General features: G+C 43.0%; 1 protein-coding gene across 16 annotated transcripts in view; it reads left to right on the forward strand.

Annotated features, from left to right (window-relative positions):
* Positions 1-12,868: 12,868 nt before the first annotated feature.
* Positions 12,869-18,596, forward strand: part of Srrm1 (serine and arginine repetitive matrix 1) — a 30,933-nt gene continuing 25,205 nt past the window's right edge. For 14 of the 16 annotated variants that reach the window (XM_063235771.1, XM_063235775.1, XM_063235779.1 and 11 more), the window contains exons 1-3: positions 12,869-13,024; positions 16,415-16,504; positions 17,266-17,388. In XM_063235771.1, the coding sequence (XP_063091841.1) occupies positions 13,004-13,024; positions 16,415-16,504; positions 17,266-17,388 (234 nt within the window). In that variant the 5' untranslated portion in view covers positions 12,869-13,003. Of the gene's footprint in view, positions 13,025-13,226; positions 13,300-16,414; positions 16,505-17,259; positions 17,389-17,675; positions 17,806-18,596 lie in introns of those variants that run through there. The other 2 variants (XM_063235784.1, XM_063235785.1) reach the window with 2 other exon arrangements.

Below are 18,596 nucleotides of genomic sequence, written 5' to 3' on the forward strand. Positions count from 1 at the left end.
GGTCCCTCACACGTCATCAATATCTGCCCATGTGCCAATTCAGTCCAGAGGTCATGTCTCCCTCTGCCTCTGTATCCAGTCAAAGGACACAGCCCCTGGGTTACGGGCTCCTTTGCACATCTTCAACTCAATAAACCTGTTCGTTTTGTACTTCTGCTTCTCTATTGGGTCAGAATACTCTAAGAGAGTTCTAAAAAAAATACGAAGCCATGGGTATAGCTTTGCTAGAGACATTAGGCGGGTGGTACACGTGAGTCTCACAAAGGATGTTTCTGGGGTCTGAACTTCTGCATGAGATGCCATCTGAAGGACCTCAGACCCAATCTCTGTCTTTTCATGGAACCCCATTGTTGCAGGCAGCTGAGTTAGTTAGAAATGTTATAGGCAGTGAGACAGGGCTAGGTCCTTGATGGAGCCAGTGCAGAAGCCCAAATAAATTGCAACAAGGGGAGATAGACCCTCCTGCTGTGGGCCAGCCCTCAACACAAAGGATCAAACAAATACATCCATAACCTAAGGACTGATATTCTAATTAGTTCCCTATTGTCGATGTCCGCTCCCGGCCGGCAGGAAGGACACACGACAAAGTCTGGCAGTGGACAACCTTTTCTTTTATTTTTCTTCTCCGTACAGCCTGCCCTGGGATCGCTCCCAGCCGAAGCCTCCTTTGGTCCGCTCCCCGCGGCTCTTTCTGGGCTTCTACTTCCGGGCTTCTTCTTCCCCCCCAGGGGTGGCACCAGTATATATACGGATACAGTGTCCAATCATGTTAAAGTAAGCAAGGCAAGCTGATTGGCTAACATCATCAGTTGCCAGGCAGACTATATTGTTGAGCGGGTTGCTTACGCGGTAAGCAGGAAACTAACGTGCTCGATGGGAGGGGTAATCTACCTCAGGCTTTACTCTTTACTACAGGCCTCACGTCCGCCAAATGAGGCGACCGGGCTCGGGGCTGCGGCTCCCAACACCCTATCATCTTGAGGAAGCCTGGAGTCTCCATTCCACTTGCCCAGGGAACAGTCACTGCTCTCTAAGAATGCTCTCTTTCCACTTGACTCCCTTCCCCATTTGTCCCAAATTTAATCAATTTTACCTGAATTATTAATCTTATTGGCTAACTATAGTTCTGTCCCACCTTATGCCTATCTGCCTTGTGAGTTCCCAGTTTTCCCCACCTTGAACCCGCCTCACCCCATGATTTTACTCTGTAAAAGTCTGTGGAAAAGACAGAGTCCTTGGCAACCCGCTCAGGATCCCTTCTGTCCCTCTTCAGACAGAAGCTTTCTCTCAATAAATATATTCTGCTCTTCACCTCCGTTGTTCCTAAAACTCATCGATTTTAGAGAACACGAACTCACGGACATAGCAGGTCAGGAGTTTCATTCCCCTGTATCACCGTGACACACCGTGGGGAAAACCCTGCAGATAGCAGCCGCCTCTCTGTTAGGCTGTATCCTTAAGACCAGCTTGAGCCTGAAGGAGTTGTGTGGGCTGCAGAGTATGGAGAGGTCTCAGGAAGGCTCCTCATGCGTACACTTGGTCTTCCCCACCAGCGCACACAACTCCCGCTGGCTCTTGAGTATTTGCTCTGGGGCAATGAAGACTGAAACTGACCAAGCAGTAATGGTAAATGGTGGGGACCGACCAAATGCGCAATGTACATTTATTGGAAAGAATAAAAGGAAAAGCTCCGCACTTGTTTATGGAGATGTTCCATAAGCTGTACACTGTAGCAATTAAAGTCCATCAGCTTTGGGGCTGGGGATTTAGCTCAGCGGCATAAGTGCCTGCCTTGCGAGCAGGCAGTCGTGAGTTCGATCCCTGGTACTGATAAAAATGAAAAAGACAAAAAAAAAAAAAAAGTCCATTGGCTTCTTTTTCCTCTTCCTCGTGTACTTTTTTAGTTATTTTTATTGTTGCTGCTTTTTTTTTTCTTTTTGTCTTTTTGAGAGAGAATCTCACTATGCAGTTCAGGCTTGGCCTTGAGCTCACCCCATAGCCTGGGGAGCCTCGGACAATCCTCTGCCTCAGCCTCCTGAACGAGTGCTGGGATAACAGGCTTGCACCACCACATCCGGTGTGCTGTTTTTTGCCCCCCTCGGTACCAGGGATTGAACTCACAAACTTCTGCTTGCCAAGCCTCACTCAGAACTATGCTGATCCAGTTCAGCTGAGTGTTTCTTACTCAAGCAGACATGTGTGTTAACTGTCACAGGCAGATACCCATGCACAACACTCTTAGGCCCATGTTGAGAAGATCCTGGTGGGTTTGCAGATAGGCTTCAAATTCTGGCCTGGCCTTTGAACCACAGTGGTGAGATGTGCAGTTTGTCTTCACCATTGCTATGCCTCAGTGCCCGCATGGCCCAGCTGCTGCACATGGCCGTTTCTATGCTCAACAATTAGGATCTAGATAAGGATGAAAGGAGAAGGCCGAGAGACAGATAGGCCAAACTTAGAGCTGCTGCAATTGGCAATGCTTTACACACACCTGAACTGTCCAGAAGAAAACAGCTGGACGTGTGCTTATACCAAGCTACCACCTAAGGTCTGCTCCATGTGTCAGGTGACTGATGGGCCTGACCTGTAGGACTAGAGGACTGAATGTGCCCACTCCCAGAGAGGGCCTAGGCCGGCCAAAACCCCCACTTCCTGCTCTGAAGAAGAGGACTAGCTGGGCGTGGTGGTGTACCCATGTAGTTCTGCCACTCAGGAGGCTGAGGCAGGAGGATCACTGTGAGTTCAAGACCAGCCTGAACTTCAGAGTGAAGCCCTGTGTCAAAAAGACAAAAAATAAAAATAAAATGAAGTCAAAGATGATTTGAACCACGGATCACTTATGACCATCACTACTGGAATAAGTGTAGGCTTAAAGGTGAAAAAAACCCACCCAGGGGGCTGGGGATTTAGCTCAGCGGCATAAGTGCCTGCCTTGCAAGCAGGCAGTCGTGGGTTTGATCCCTGGTACCGATAAAAAGGAAAAAGACAAAAAAAAAAAAAAAAAATCCACCCAGGTCTCAATCCACCTGGGCCTCTCTGGTTTTTCGTTTTTCTCACCTGGGTTAGGCCACAGACTGGTTGGCCAGCCAGGTTAAGGAAGGCTTGTTTGTTCATGGACCAGTAGGATAAAAATCTGTCTCTATCTCCTCCTCCAGCCATTTGCTTAACATGGACATGAGTGACCAGCCATTTGTAATGGTGTGGCTTCAACCCCAAGCAGACGGACCAGACTCTGCAAGTGGGTTCTGTATGCTTGACTGATACGTGATTTTTTAGTAACTCATTTCTTTTTGAACCTCACTTTATGCATTTGTAAAATGGGGATAGTGTCTATGCATTAGTGTGCTACGGTTGTCCCAACAAAATACCACAGACTGAGTGGTCTAAAAATCAGAAATATGTTTTCTCACAATTTAGGAGGCTAGAAATCCAAGACTGGGCATGGTGGCACATGCCTGGAGTCCCAGCACTCAAGAGGCTGAGGCAGGAGAATCACTGAGAGTTCGAAGCCAGCCTGGGCTACATAGTGAGTTCATAGTGAGCCTGCCACTATGGCCAACCCTTCCTGCGTCCTTACCTGGTCTTTCTTCTTACATATTTGTGTGCTAATATCATTTATAGGGATGCTTCATTTTACTGGACTAGGGTCCTCCTGGTGATCTCATTTTAACTTAATTACTTCTTTGAAGTCCCTGTTTCAAAAGCGTCCCATTTTGAGCTACTATAGATTAGGAAGGAATTCAATAAGGGAGCGAGGGTGTGTGGGACAGGATTCAGCTCATAACAACCTGCTAATTATCGGGAGGCTATTATGTGTTTGAAGCAATAATACAAAGCTTTATATAATACACACACCCCTTCCCCATGAGTATGAGACCTGTAGAAAAGAAAGACACTGTCATCTAAAGCCAAAGACAAGAGAGATAGGAAGAGTGGTCCCATAATGGCTTCTCTACCCCATCTGACCAGCACTACTCTTGTTCTTTTTTTTTTTTTTTTTTTTTTTGTCGTTTTCATTTTTACCGGTACCGGGGATCGAACTCATGACCGCCTGCTTGCAAGGCAGGTACTTATGCCGCTGAGCTAAATCCCCAGCCCCTACTACTCTTGTTCTTGAAGGCCTTATTTTAAAAATATGTTAAGACAACTGGGGATTAGCTCAGTGGCACAAGTGCCTGCCTTGCAAGCAGGCAGTCGTGAGTTCGATCCCTGGTACAGATAAAAAGGAAAAAGACAAAAAAAAAAGACCAGCCTAGGCTACAAAGTGAGCTCAAGGCCAGCCTGAACTGCATAGAGAGACCGTGCAAGACCAAAAAAAAAAAAAAAAGTTAAGACAATGTGGAATATAACATAAATGGGAAAAGAAACAAAACTGATTTTTTTTTCGTACCAGGTATCAAACTCATGACCTTGTACCTGCTAGGCAAGCACTTACGCTACTGAGCTAAATCCCTGGCCCACAAAAGTGACTATTACAGGTTTCTTTCCAGCTGTTCACCTCCTGGCTACACTGTAAACTCTCTGAGGACTGTTAAACTTCCTTCCTGTCTCTCACTGAGGACACTGTGATGACCAAGTAGTGAGGACTCAGTAAAAAACAACTAACCAAACTATAGATTCTTGTAATAGTTTATGTATTTCTAGCAAGTCCCATTTCATCAGCACATAGACCTTAGAGGGAAGAACGCCATCTAGTGATTTCTGTCCTTAAAAACCTACAAGTGTCACATTCAAAACCCCATCCACATCCATGTCTCAGCAGTTTGATTTTTATATGTGCGAAAACTAGAAATCTTCTTATAGAGTGATAACTTTATATGTTAGTGACAAATATAACTAAGATTTTATTTTCCATATTTTCAAAAGATTTCTGAGGGATTGGGGATATATAGCTCAGTGGCTGCCTGGCAAACACAAGGTCCTGAGTTCAATTCCCAGTACAAAAAAAAAAAAAAAAGATTTCTGGCCTTTATATAATTATAAAGTGAATTTATTGTTTTTTTCTTTTTTTGTCTTTTTCATTTTTATTGGTACCAGGGATCGAACTCACAACCGCCTGCTTGCAAGGCAGGTGCTTATGCCGCTGAGCTAAATCCCCAGCCCATAAAGTGAATTTATAATTGGTGAATTTGATTACTTATAAAAAGAAAAAACAATGCAAATGTTTTGGAGTTTATCACTGACAATGGAGTAACTATGGAGAATGCCACAAGGAATTCAAGAAGCATAAAACATTTATTTAGCCAAGCGTGGTGGCACACACCTATAATCCCAGCACTTGGGAGGCTGAGGCAGGAGGATTGCTTTGAGTTCAAGGTCAGTTTGGGGTCCATAGTGATGATTTCAAAACCAGCCTGAATTACATAGCAGAACCCTGTCTCAAAAAAAGTTTTTTTTTAAATAAATAAGGCAAATGAAGTTGGGAATGGAGGCACACTCTGTAGCATTTAGAAGACTGAGGAGCTCAAGGCTAGTCTGGGCTACAATAAGATTCTATTACAAAACAAAAACCCAAAACCTTTTTTTCTTTTTGCATTTTTGAGATAGCCTCGGGAATTACAGGCATGTACCAACATACCTGACTCTTTCATTCGATTTCAGTTAACTTTATTTTTTTTTCAGTTAACTTTAAAAGGCACTCATTTTGGAGGTCACGCAGCTCAGCCATGTATTTCCAGTCTTCCACCAGCTTTTTGTGGGTCATGACTTATAAGTTGTCTGTTAGTTTTCTTAGACCTGAAGGGCACTTTTGTTGAAACAATTGACTCTTCACTCAGGCCTGTGCAGGTGTCAGATGAATGACCTCTTTGATGTCAAGAAACTGAAAACCCTCTCTGAGCACACACCAGCACCGCCATCTTCTGCCTGCACACCCTCTGAGGAGCCATGAGGCTGCCTGCATAGGCTACTGATTATCTTACTGCCAGTCAACTTTTCTCATGCCTTAAATCACCCTGCTTCTGGCCACTATGTTCTCTCTTGCTTGGATGGCCTGCCCTTAACTGTAGGGAATATTTTTCTACTTGACCCAAACTCAGTCTATAAAACCTGTTTCTTTTCCTACTTTTTATGAAACTTCGCTACTGTTTAAAAAATCACCATGCTTCTTTATCCCATAAATACAGTCATATTCTTGGCACTGTACTGCTTTGAAACTTGAATTTGGTACCCGAAGCACTTTGACATGAAAATGTCCTCTGGTTCTCTTCCTATATTTGCTCCTCTGTACAAAGGTTGACCTTGTGGGGTTGATTGCCTTTGTGACCCCTACCTTTTCAGCCAAAACAACTTATTTTGTTCTCATCATTTTTGCTACTTGCTATATCACGAGGAGCCAACTGACAATAGGTCCTGTAATGGTTCATACATTGTGTCAACTTAAGAAGTTTAACTAAGTGACTCACCAAGGAGCCAGGGTCCTCACTTCCTAAACATCCTCACCTTGTGCAAGAGGTGGAGAGGGAGATGGTGTGAGTGCTGCACGCACCATAGTGGGTAGCCTGCTTACAGTGTAAGGGAGGAAAAGAGGCTTGCTCTCCCCCTATTTTTTCACTCTTGCTGCTTCTGCTGCTTTCTGCTATGAAGAAGTATTGCCCCAGGGGCTGGGGATTTAGCTCAGTGGCATAAGCGCCTGCCTTGTAAGCAGGCAGTCGTGAGTTCGATCCCTGGTACCGATAAAAAGGAAAAAGACAAAAAAAAAAAAGAAGTATTGCCCCTGTGCCACGCTACCCTGCCTTGGAGCCAGCTGATTAGGGAGAGAAACCTCCACAAACTGTGAGCAAAATTCCTGTCTTACTTATGGGTGTCAGGTATTTTGTCTCAGCAAGGAGAAAAAAATAACCAAGACAAGTACCACTACATCCCTAAACCTTATCCACCATGCCTGGCTAATAAACTCTTGCAAAATTAGTTGTGATTAAATGGGTCTACTTCATTAGTATAATTATATCTATTGTGAAAGTTACACTTTTGATGTAAACATCTTTTTTTTCTTTTTCTTTTTTGGTACCAGGGATTGAACTCATAACCTCACACTTGCCAGGCAGGTATTTTTGCCCCTGAGCTAAATCCCCAGCAAAAGTTACAGTTTAAAAAAATTTTCTTACTGTTAAATTTCATACTTCCTTGACAAAAGTTTATTCTTGTAACCCAAAGGTTTGTTCTAGGATGAAGATATTCAGCTTGATACAATATTGTTTCTAATTCAACTATTGTGCACTGGCCAAAAAGTGTGCTAAACTCTGGTTTGGGTACTAAGAATAAAGAGCACAAAGACATGGTCCCTGTTAGGGTTTTTTGGCATGGTAGAAAAAGAAAGGCAGAAAAGGAAAAAGGTCTTTATCACAGGCACAGGAGAGCTGTCAAAGAGTGCAAAATCCCTCCGAGATAGGCAAGCTGCCGGGCTTTTATTAGGTTTGATAAGGGGTTGGGTGTTGAAGGGGTGGGCAGGATGATGTATTGACAGCTGATTGGGAGGTCAAAGAGGGCTTGGAAGAACACAGAAATCAGTATTGAAACAGCCCTTTTAGAGTCCAGCGCCATGTTGGGCAGGCACCACAATGGGCCTGATGCACCCATCAGTTCCTGTATTCAGAGTTTATCTTATGGAGTCTAGTACAATGGTGCACACCTGTAACACCAGTTATTCAGTAGGCAGAGGCAGGAGGATTGCAAATTCCAATCCAACTTGGGCAACTGAGTGAGACTGTTTCAAAATAAAATAATAAGGGGTTGGGGTATAGACAGGTGATAAAAGCATTTGCATCACCTATAAGGCTCTGTATTTAATCCCCAGACACACACACACACACACACACACACACACATATACACACACACACACACGTTTATCTTATGAGATACATGATTATAATACAGTGAAAGCTGGGTGTGGCGCATGTCTATACCTTAGCCCTTGGGAGGCTGAGGCAGGAAGATTGACACAAGTTTGAGGACCGTCTGGGCTACACAGAGAGGCCCTGTCTCAAAAAACAAAAAAAAAAAAACAAAAAAAAAAACGATGGAAAATAGGTAAAAGCATAAGTGAAATATAGAATCCTTTTTGAAGTCATCTAGACCCAGGGATTTCTACTTATTTATTTAATTTTGGTGCTGAGGACTGAGCCACCCAAACCTATGGCCTTGCTAGGTTCAGGCTCTATCAGTGAGCAACACCCTAAGCACCAGTCTAAGATTTTTGGAACACTCAGTAATTGTTTAATTATTAATCAGCCAGGAAGTACTGAGCATTACTAAGCAAAATGATTCCTGGTGGAGACCATATCTATAGTAAATCCTAAAGGGAGAATTAAAACTGACCTTTAAAAGTTAAAGGTAACTAGCAAGGCCAAACCTTGCTAGCACATGGCTGTAGGCCCAGCACTCAGGAGGCCAAGGCAGGAGGTTTGGCTAGCTTGGACTACATAATTAGTTGAAGATCATTCTGAACTACATATGAGACCCTATCTCAAAAATAAATAAAAAGGTTAAAGATAAACCGACAAGTTGGGAAAGGAAAAAGGCTGAGAAGAAACAGTGGCTTCAGTCCAACAGAACTACACAAAGAGCCTGAGAGAAGCCGCTCTAAATCTAGAACCATAGAAAGCAGCTGTACTTAGACATTTCAACTTACAAAAACTTATTGTGTAGGGGCTGGGGATTTAGCTCAGCGGCATAAGCGCCTGCCTTGCAAGTGTGTGGTCGTGAGTTTGATCCCTGGTACCGATAAAAATGAAAAAGACAAAAAAAAAAATAGGAAAAAAACCTTACTGTGTGACTAGCCTCTCAGAGTCCCTACCCACCCATGACATCCTCTGCTAGCGCTCATGTCCCGCTACACTGCCAACAGCGGTGAGAGTGGGCCTCTTGGAAGCATGTAAGCTAAATCCAGTTGACTAAATCTCAACTGCATCCTTTTCAGAGATGCTGAGCCATAACTACCTCTCTGAAACAATCCTAGATTCCTAATGCAAAGAAACAGCGTGATGATAGGTGTTTTGTTTTGTTTTTCGAGACATGGTCTCACTACATTGTCCGGACTGGCTTTGAACTCACTATGTAGACCACGCTAGCTTTGATCTTGCAGTGATCTCCTCCTGCCTTAGCTCCTCCAATGCTAGAATTAACAAGCATCCAGCTAATGCTTTAAAAATAGCTCAGTCAAGCTGGATGTGATGGTGCTACACACACACACACACACACACACACACTCGGTAATCTGTTACACAGTGATAGCAAATACGCTTACCAATGTGCTCAAAGACATTCTCCAGGGAAAAATGTATGTTTCTTTCTACCCATCAGTTATTTTCATCTCTGTTTTTGGATTAGTCTACAGTTCACTAGGTAGGTGTCAGACTCCTGAAATGTGGTTTAGTTTAGTTTAGTTTTTGAGATTTTAAAGAGTGTTTCCTTTTAAATTTTTTTTTACTTATTTAGTGTGTGCGTGTGTGTCTTTTTGAGACAGGGTTTTACTATGCAATTCAGGCTGGCCTCAAATTGACACTGATCCTCCTGCCCCAGCCTCTCAAGTGCTGGGATTGCAGGCATGCACTACCACGCCCAATTGATTTTGACATTTAAAAAGACCAAGCCTATGAAAACACTGGTGGTTTCACTGGGGATAGCGTCTTAGTTTTAAGACCTATTTTGATCATCACAACATCAAAATAAGAAAAAGCCAGGCATGACAACGCAGGCCTGTAATCCCAGCACTTGGGAGGCTGAGGCAGGACTATCATTGCGAGTTTGAGATCAGCCTAAACTACAAGTTAGTTCAAGATCAGCCTGAACTGCACAGTGAGATCCTCTGTCAAAAAGACCAAAAAAACAAAAAAAATCAAAATGAGGAACTTTTTTCTACAAAAATCTTTACTGCCAGCCAGCTAAGGCAGGAGGATGGCTGCAAGTTCGAGGTCAGCCTGGGATACACAGTGAGTTCAAAGCCAGTGTACACTACAAAGCCAGACACTGCCTGAAAAAAAAAATCTCTACTGCCAACTAACTTTCCACACCTACAGAGTTCATCAGAGAGGTGGTTCATTTGTCTCAGATTTTCCAGTGTAGGCTGTTGGTAATGGAATCAGTTGGTTGTAACAATTCAAGAAACAGATTCCCTCATTAGTAGAAAAGCCTTTGTGGGCTGAGCCTTACACTTCTCTTTTTTCTAAGGCAGGGTTCCCCTATATAGTTGAGATGGCCTCAGTCACAGTGATCTTCCTGCCTCAGCCTCCCAAGTGCTGGGATTACACCAGCTGTCTATTTTTTGGAAAACTGGTCAGAAAAACCTTATCTGAAGGGACATTTGTGAGTTACTTCTTAGTCACTGCAGGTTCAAAAACACACAAACCAAGAAACTGCCATTGCAGACCTAACCTGTATATGGATAAGTGTCTGTAATTCAGTATGGCTGCAGGCTCCTGAAATGTGGAAAAGGGAGGAGTAGTCAAATCAGAAAGGGCTTTGCAGGTCACAGTAATAAATTTGGGCTTTACCTGGAGGATAATAGTTGGGAAATCAGTAAAAGGCTTTAAATTGAGGAGTGACAGGTTCAAAACAATCATCTTTGCCAGGTGTGACAGTGCACGCCCATAAACCCATAATCCCATCGTTTGGGAAGTTGGGGCAGAAAGACCAAAAGGATTCCAGGCCAGCCTGAGCTGCTCAGCGAGTTACAGGCCACCCTGAACTAAATAGCGAGATCTAGTCTCAAAAAACAATTATAAAAAGATAATTATCTTAGAAAGGAAACGTGGATATAGGGTGAGATATCAACCCTGAAGGCAGAAGTCATGATTAATAGTTTGTTTCAAATATCTAGACCTTTCCGTCACCCCATCACCCCAAAAAAGGAGGAGAAATAATTTAGAAATCCAGACAACAATCCAAATGGCCAAAATTAAAGAGACAAGGAGGGATAAAAAAAATTTAATTCACAAGCTATTACCTATTAAGAGAATAGGCAAGACTTGGGTGGTTGGGTATGAAGAGAAAAGCTGCCTTGTTCATTAAGAATGAAAAACAAAAAGTTGAAGCATATGAAAGTGGATTCATTTTGAGACACACTGAGTCTGAGGTCCCTACAGGACATCTAAGCAAATATAATAGCACAAAGTTGAAAATATAGGTCTGGGGTGGGCCTGTGCCTAGAATACAGAGGTTTGGGATATGAACAGTAAATGAAATCAAGATAAAGGCAGGTAAGTCACTTTTGTGAAGGAAGAGAAAAAGGGTCAATGCCAAAATCAAGAGGAAGGTATTAATAAACTTGGCAACAAAAGGACAAGGACAGTGAAACAAAGTAAAACAGGCTAATCAGAGCCATGAAGAGCCAGGGCGGTGAGGCACTGTGGTTTTACACTCTCATTTGGTCACATGGTTTGTTCTAAAGAGGTCACTCAATTCCTTTTCTTTGACCAGCTGACAAAACTTTCATTCCTTCAATAAATTTTTGGGTTTGGACTATAGCCACTGTTTCAATTCTACAAACACATTAGTATTTAACACACACACACACACACACACACACACACACACACCCTGATTTGAGAGAACTTACTAGTGTGGGGAAAGACGATAAACATTAAAAATAGGTTAAACACACACTAGAAGGTGACAGACAATATGGGGTAAAAAGTCGAAAAAGGGACACTCAGATGTAGAGAGGACGTGTGATCAATTTCCAATGGGAAAGTCAAGAGGCCTTCCCCAGCAACAAAGGCTGTGCAAAACAAGGTTACCAAGATACCCAGGGACAGGCCATTCTGGGCAGAAGTTATATCCACAACAAAAGCCTTGAAACAAGTTTAGGGAATTCGGGCAAACTTGGTATTAGAGGTCAGAGAACAGGTGACTTTGAATTTGCTCTGATTAAAATCAGAGGCCATTCGAGTTTTCAGCAGAAGAGCGTCAGAAGATTCTGACATGCTCAGTGACAAATGATCAGGTGCTGAGCGACCGGGGCAGAAACAGGAAGACTAGCTACAAGGCTGGGGCACCAGTTTGGCCAAAAAGATGCAGTGCCTTGCACCATGACGACATTGTAGGTTTCTTGGCGGTTTGGAAGTGGGATGTCAAGAATGATGCAAGGGTACTGTCCTAAACAGAAGGACAGATGCTGCAGTGACTAAAACAGGGAAGCCTTTGGGAGGCGCAGGTCTTTCTTCTTCTTGGCTTTGCTTTGTTTTGGGGGATCTGAGCGAAGACTGAGGAGCCGAGTCTAGGCATGTTAAGCTGTGATGTCTTATCAGGCGTCCACGTGGAAACGTCAACCCCGCAGCTTCCTAAGAAGCCTGAAGTCCAGGAAACAAGTCTGAGCAGGCGAGGCCCTGCCCCACCGCAACCACAGCTCTCGGAGGCTTCCGGCCTTTCGGCGCGATTGCGACAAACGCATCTAACTTCCAGCTTCTTCCAAAAGCCGAGCAATTTGGGCTAGAATGCAAATTTCACCACATACCTCAACTACGATAACTGATATAATTCATAAAACCCAACCACAGCTTTTACAATGACAGGAGAGGCCGCAGGCTTCTCGCTAATTGACGGGCCACTTCACCAGTGTCACTCTGAGGTAACTTTTTCTCTTCCACCGTTCGATGGAACCCTAAGAGCCGGAGGCCTCCCCAATTACGGATCGAAAGACGGGTCATGCTACTTTGCTTGAACAGGACTGGTCACGCGCCACAAAAGGATTCGCGGGGGCGGAAGGGAGGAAACCATACGATTCTCTCTCCTGCTCCCATTGGTAGAGGTCGCCGGGTTTCACGACCCCATTGGCTACTGGGGAGGCTCTGGACCGGTAGAAGCCCGTCCCCTTGACTCGCGTGCGCAGGCGTAGTTGACCTTCTGCGCACTGAGCAGGCGCGATTTCGTGTTGGTTGCGAGGGACGGGAGTAGCGGCGCGCGCTGCGTCCTGGCGCTCCGCTCCCCTTCGTCGGTCCCGCCCTCCGTCGCGGCACCGCGGTGCACTCTGGGATAGGGAGCGATCTCCGAGCGAGGCAGCAAGATGGACGCGGGATTCTTCCGCGTAAGTAGAAGCACAGGGATCTGGGGAAAGGTGAGGGGCTTCTAGGTAACGCCAGGTAAAAAGCCTAAACTCGGGGCAGAGTGGCCCGCGCAGGGAGGTCTCGTTGATCTTAAGGATCCTCGAGGCCGGCGACGCTTTCCCTTGCGCTACGGAGACCGGTGCGCCTCTGCGCAGTCTCCTCCTCCGGGATCGTCCCCCCTACGCGGCGGCGATGGCCGGAAAATGGCGGCGGGAATGGGCCAGGGCATTTCCTCGCTGCGCGCCTGGCCCGGCCTGTAGGTCTAGCGTCGCGCCTTCCGCGGGGTCCTCGGGCCTAGTCGAGTCTGGAGGAGGAAGTCTTTAAGGGGAGGACGGAGGGAAGCCAGAGGGGACTGGCGGCGGGCGGGCAAGTAGAGTAGCGTTTGGGGGTATACTCCAGGGGAGCGCCTTTAGGCGAGGGGCACGGGGCGAGGGGTTTTTAGCGGCTTCTTCTAGCAAGCGGGTGCCTCCTCCCACGTCCTTCCTCTTGGTCTTGCGCCTCAGCAAAGGCGCCGGGTCAGAGTTCTCGAGAGCTCCCGCCCAATTTGATATCCCTTCCGGCAGGGAAAGGCAGATAAATCGGAGTTGAGACGTTTGCGTGGGAGGCGGAGGGCAGACGGTGCCACGACAAGTATCTGTGTGCGGAGGCAGGTTACGGGGTGTACCAATTTTCCCGCCCTTCACTATATCCCCCCCCCCATATTGTACTCGAAGTCCGCTGGCGGAAAGGTTACTTTTCCACAGGCGCTGCGGCAGGGGAAGAAGGTACCTTGGGGGTAGTTGAACTTAGGGGTCTAGATTTTATCACTTACCAGACTGGTACTGGGAACTGTATGCCACTCCTGTTGGAAATTAGCTCCAGGTCAGGATTCACAGGAGTGAGAAGGAACACTTAACAGAACTAAAGTGGAATACTAATAATCGCTTTAATTTTCAAAGAAATGTTAAGGCAAAATAGAACCACCTAGAGGCCACTTAGATTAACCAGAATCTCCTCTTTGTGTAGTAAGGTGGATTTTTATCACTTTGGAAAATTTGCTGTTTTCTGTTTTTAGTAGGTTGGTTTTTTGATTTGTGAGTTATTTTGGTTTGTTGGTTTGTTTTGAGACAGCGTCATACTATGTGGTACAGGGTGGCCTCGATCTCACAGCGATCCTCCTGCCTCAGCTTCCCAACAGTTGTGGGCCGCCTCCACGCCACCCCACCCTGGGGTTTTTTGGTGTTTATTTTTGCTTTTTTTTTTTTTTTTTTTTAGAAAAAAGTGGGGGAAAGGCCACAATTTCAATAAAGATATGTCTCGACACTCGAATACTGGCATTGAAGGGGTTTGGGTTTTGTGTGTATATGCTTGATTTTTCGAGACAGCGTCCCACCATGTAATTCAGGCTGGCCTTCATTATGTAGCCCAGGCTATTCAAACTCGATGATTCTCTTGCCTCAGCCTCCCAACTGCTAGCTAGCACTACAGACAAGGGCTGCCTTGCCTGACCTTAAGTTCTTTAAATGGCTTTTAAATATGTTTCTCATCAAAAGTTGGGTGTTATTTCACACTTTTGACCTATGACACTTATTTGACTTACTAGATCCTGCAAACAGTAAGATGATTATTTACAGAATAACAGTTTGAAGTGAACATGTATTTTCATACTGCTGATGAACTGCCCCTTTTAATAATTTATGTGGAGGCATTTTGTGAATATTCATTTTTTTCCTGTGATGCAAAAGTAGTACCTTGAAAGAGGTAGAAATTTGGGGAGGGGGCTAGGTCACCTGTTTCTAGTGGAAATGAGATCCTAGTAAAGGAGTGAGGTGCTTGATAAAAAAAATTTTAAGCTAGCTTTTGAAAGTTTTTTTCCTACTGCCTGCATTAGTTTATTTATTTATTTAGGTTCTTGAGAAAAGGTCTGAATAGGCTGCCTTTGAACTCACTGGGTAACTCACCATGCCCTTCCCTTATGAGAAAGAAATTAACTGAATTAAATTATCTGAATTGAAAGATTATAGAACTGTTATCTAGTACATTGCAAATCAAATTATAAACTGAATATTTCATATTAGAAATGAAATTTTTCAACCTGCCACAGTGGTGGACGCCTGTAATCCCAGCACTTGGGAGGCTGAGGCAGGAGGATCACTGCAAGTTTGAGGACAGCTTGGGCTATACATACTGAATTGAAGAACACCTTGGACTATATATATAGTGAGACCGTCTCCCAAAGAACTTCCATTTTCTGAACCACTGCCACAATTCAAGTATTTGGCATTTCATTTCTGATGTATGCAGCCCTACAGGATAGATTTCATTATACTATTTTAATTTTTAATTGTCATAGTAATTGTAGATATTTATAGAGTACAGTATGACATTGCAACATGTTTGTGAGTAACTTTGTATAAGCAATCCAAGCAGTGTAATTGACATTGACAGTTGTTTCATTACCCTAATCTTTTGTTATTTACCCATTTTTGGTTTTGTTTCCTTTTTTATTAGCCCCGTTTTAGCAAGTAAGGAAACACCTTCAGGAAGGTTAGGTAACTTGTTCTGGGAATTTAAGGCTAAATTGTGGGGTGAAGGCTCTCATTCAGGTTCCTTAGGTTTCTAAACCAAATTTTTTTGATCGCTTCCAAAGGACTGTGGCGGACTTAGTGAACCAGTCAGTAGAATTCAAATCACACAGTTATTTATGTCTGTGTTTAATGGGGTCAGTGGGAATGATAAAACAAAAATTAATTAGTGATCACTTGAAGGTCTTTTTTAGTATGTGTTGCTAAAGCAGGCATTAATCTATTTTTAAGCCTTTATTTTGCTAAGATAGTCATTGAAATTGAGTTTAGTAAAACCTGTATCTGGGCATTTCAGATTCTTTTAAAGTTGTTGAAAACTAACAACATGGTCCCAGGGTATTGTTTTTTGTTTTTCTCTCTGCTAATATATATTACCACAGTAAATCTGAAGCTTGGTTGCTATTGGTTTTGAGAAGAGAGTAAAACATCAAATACTTAAGTACATTCCCACTTACACTGAAAAACCTCACATTTCTGTTAGCGCAGAAAAGATATGAAAGGCTGCAAATCAAACTTAACATTGATTATGGTGAAGTGAAGGTGTTTCATGCAGCATATGTTGTGTTTGGCTTGTGATAAGCATATATTTTGTAATATTAAAATACCAAGTTTTTAAAATGTCTGCTGCATTGGGAAAGGGTTTATGTTTCACATCTGTCATTGTTAGTTGTAGTGTTTCTGTTTACATTAGTTATGTTAACAATTTACTAGAATACTTTACCCTATTTTTACTATAGAGGTCATCAGCTGATAAAAGGTAAGAATTTAACTTAGAACCCTTCTGATGTTGTATTTCTCTTCCTATAGGGAACAAGTGCAGAACAGGATAATCGGTTCAGCAACAAGCAGAAGAAATTACTGAAGCAGCTGAAATTTGCAGAATGCCTAGAAAAAAAGGTAATTTTCTGCCTAAGACTTTAGCTTTTTTCTTCTTGACAGGATTTTACTCTGCTGTTCAGGCTGGCCTGGAACTAATTTTATAGCCCAGGCTGGCCTCAAACTCTCTCAGTGATCCTCCTGCTTCTGCCTCCTTAGGGCTGGGATTATAGGCATATGCTACCGCCCATGGCTATAGCATAAGTGATTCATACATTTGGAGAGTTTTCTGGAGATAACATAGTAATCTGAGCAATGAGAAAAACATTCCTAATAGGACATTTGCCACATTTTTACCATCATACATAGAAAATAGCCAAGTAAGAGGGGTAGGTTACCATAACAAATGAAAAGATGGTGTAAATCATGCATGTTGCTGCACACCTGTAATCGAATTGCTCTTGAGGCTGAGGCAGGAGAATCCCTGAAAGTTTGAGGTCAGCCTGGGCTATTTATGTCTTTTTGAGACAGGGTCTTGCTATGCAGTTCAGGCTGGCCTTGAGCTCACTTTGTAGCCCAGGCTGGTCTTGAACTTGAAATGATCCTCCTGCCTCAGCCTCCCAAGTGCTGGGATTACTGGTGTGAGCCACCATGCCTGGCTTAGCCTGGGTAATTTAGCAGTTTATGAGACCCTGTCTCAATTAATGATGAGGGAGAGGCTGATGTCTAGTGCAGAGGCTCTGGGTTCGACCTACAGGTCTTAGAATAAAGGAGGATTTCATAAGCTAAAAGAAATTTTGGATGTAAAGTTGGACTCAATAGTTGTTTGCATGTTTTATTAGGTGGACATGAGCAAAGTAAATTTGGAGGTTATAAAGCCTTGGATAACAAAACGAGTAACAGAAATCCTTGGATTTGAAGATGATGTTGTGATTGAGTTTATATTCAACCAGCTGGAAGTGAAGGTACTAATATACAAATGGCCTCTTATTTCTGAATATGTGACATAATTTGTGAATATGAAAACTGAATTTTTCTATGGAATACAAATATAGGAGGGTTATTTTACAATGTTTGTTGTGAAAAGAATTCACTATGTAAACAACTGTTAAGGCTGGAAGTTTAGTGAAGGTGCATAGTTTTGAAAGCTACACAGGTGAAGAATCAAACTTATTGTTTGTAATTTTGCTGTTACATGTTAAGTTACTTTGACAGCAATTTTCTAATGATAATGTGATTTATGATTTAAAAGGCCTGAACCAAAATGGAAGTTATTCCTTGCGTCTGAAGTATAGCACCATCACCTTATTAGGTCACAGCAGAGTGAGTGTCCCAATGTCGCTCTGACCCAACTCCCTTGATGATGCAGTGTGTATTTGGAGGTGAGTTGTGTACAGTGGCCAAACATCAACAACAACAAAAAAACACAAACAGGAAAGAGCAATTGGTAAAGCTATACACTGCTCTTTTAAAATACTCTTATGAGGTGGACATTTTATGTGAAGCATGAGGGGCAATTCTGATGATTGGATATTGTTTTTAAAAGAACTGAAGTCTTTAGTGTCGCTGCATGTCAGCTAGTCATCAGTTATATCATAGGCACAGGCTTTTTGTTTGCATTATAGTTAAACTTCAGACAAATTGGTACTGTTGTTAGAAGCATTAAATATTATTGTTCCTTTCTTCATACCTGAGATAGTACAAGATGATAGAACTGATGCTTTAAAACTTTTTTTGTTATAAAATAGTTTGCTCTTTTGCTACAGCATTTCAAAGGATAGTTAAGATGTGCCATGTTACTTTTGGCAAATATACCAATGTAAATTTACTTTTACATTAATCCTTTTTCCAAAGAGTTCGCCCTTGTGTTTTGACAGAACAGTTGGCATTTCAACTGATGAGGTATTTCAAACTTAAAATAATTATATTTTGTTTTAAATGTTTTTAAAGACTTAATTTTAAGGACGCTTTCTATGAGTATGTTCAGTTTACCTAGAAAACCAGGGATATGGGAGGATGCTTTTTAAATGATGATTAAAGATAGATTTTATTAGAAAAATGTTTTGTTGATATGTGTTTTAGTGTATTTAAAAGACCTAAATATCTGGTAGTATTCCCCTTGTAGTGAGCATGAGATTAAAGTTTAGAACTTTTTAAAACAATCTTTTCTTTT

Source organism: Cavia porcellus, unplaced genomic scaffold (genome assembly GCF_034190915.1).
Source record: "Cavia porcellus strain 051 isolate PalLab524CR breed Dunkin Hartley unplaced genomic scaffold, mCavPor4.1 scaffold_25, whole genome shotgun sequence".
NCBI lineage: Eukaryota > Metazoa > Chordata > Mammalia > Rodentia > Caviidae > Cavia > Cavia porcellus.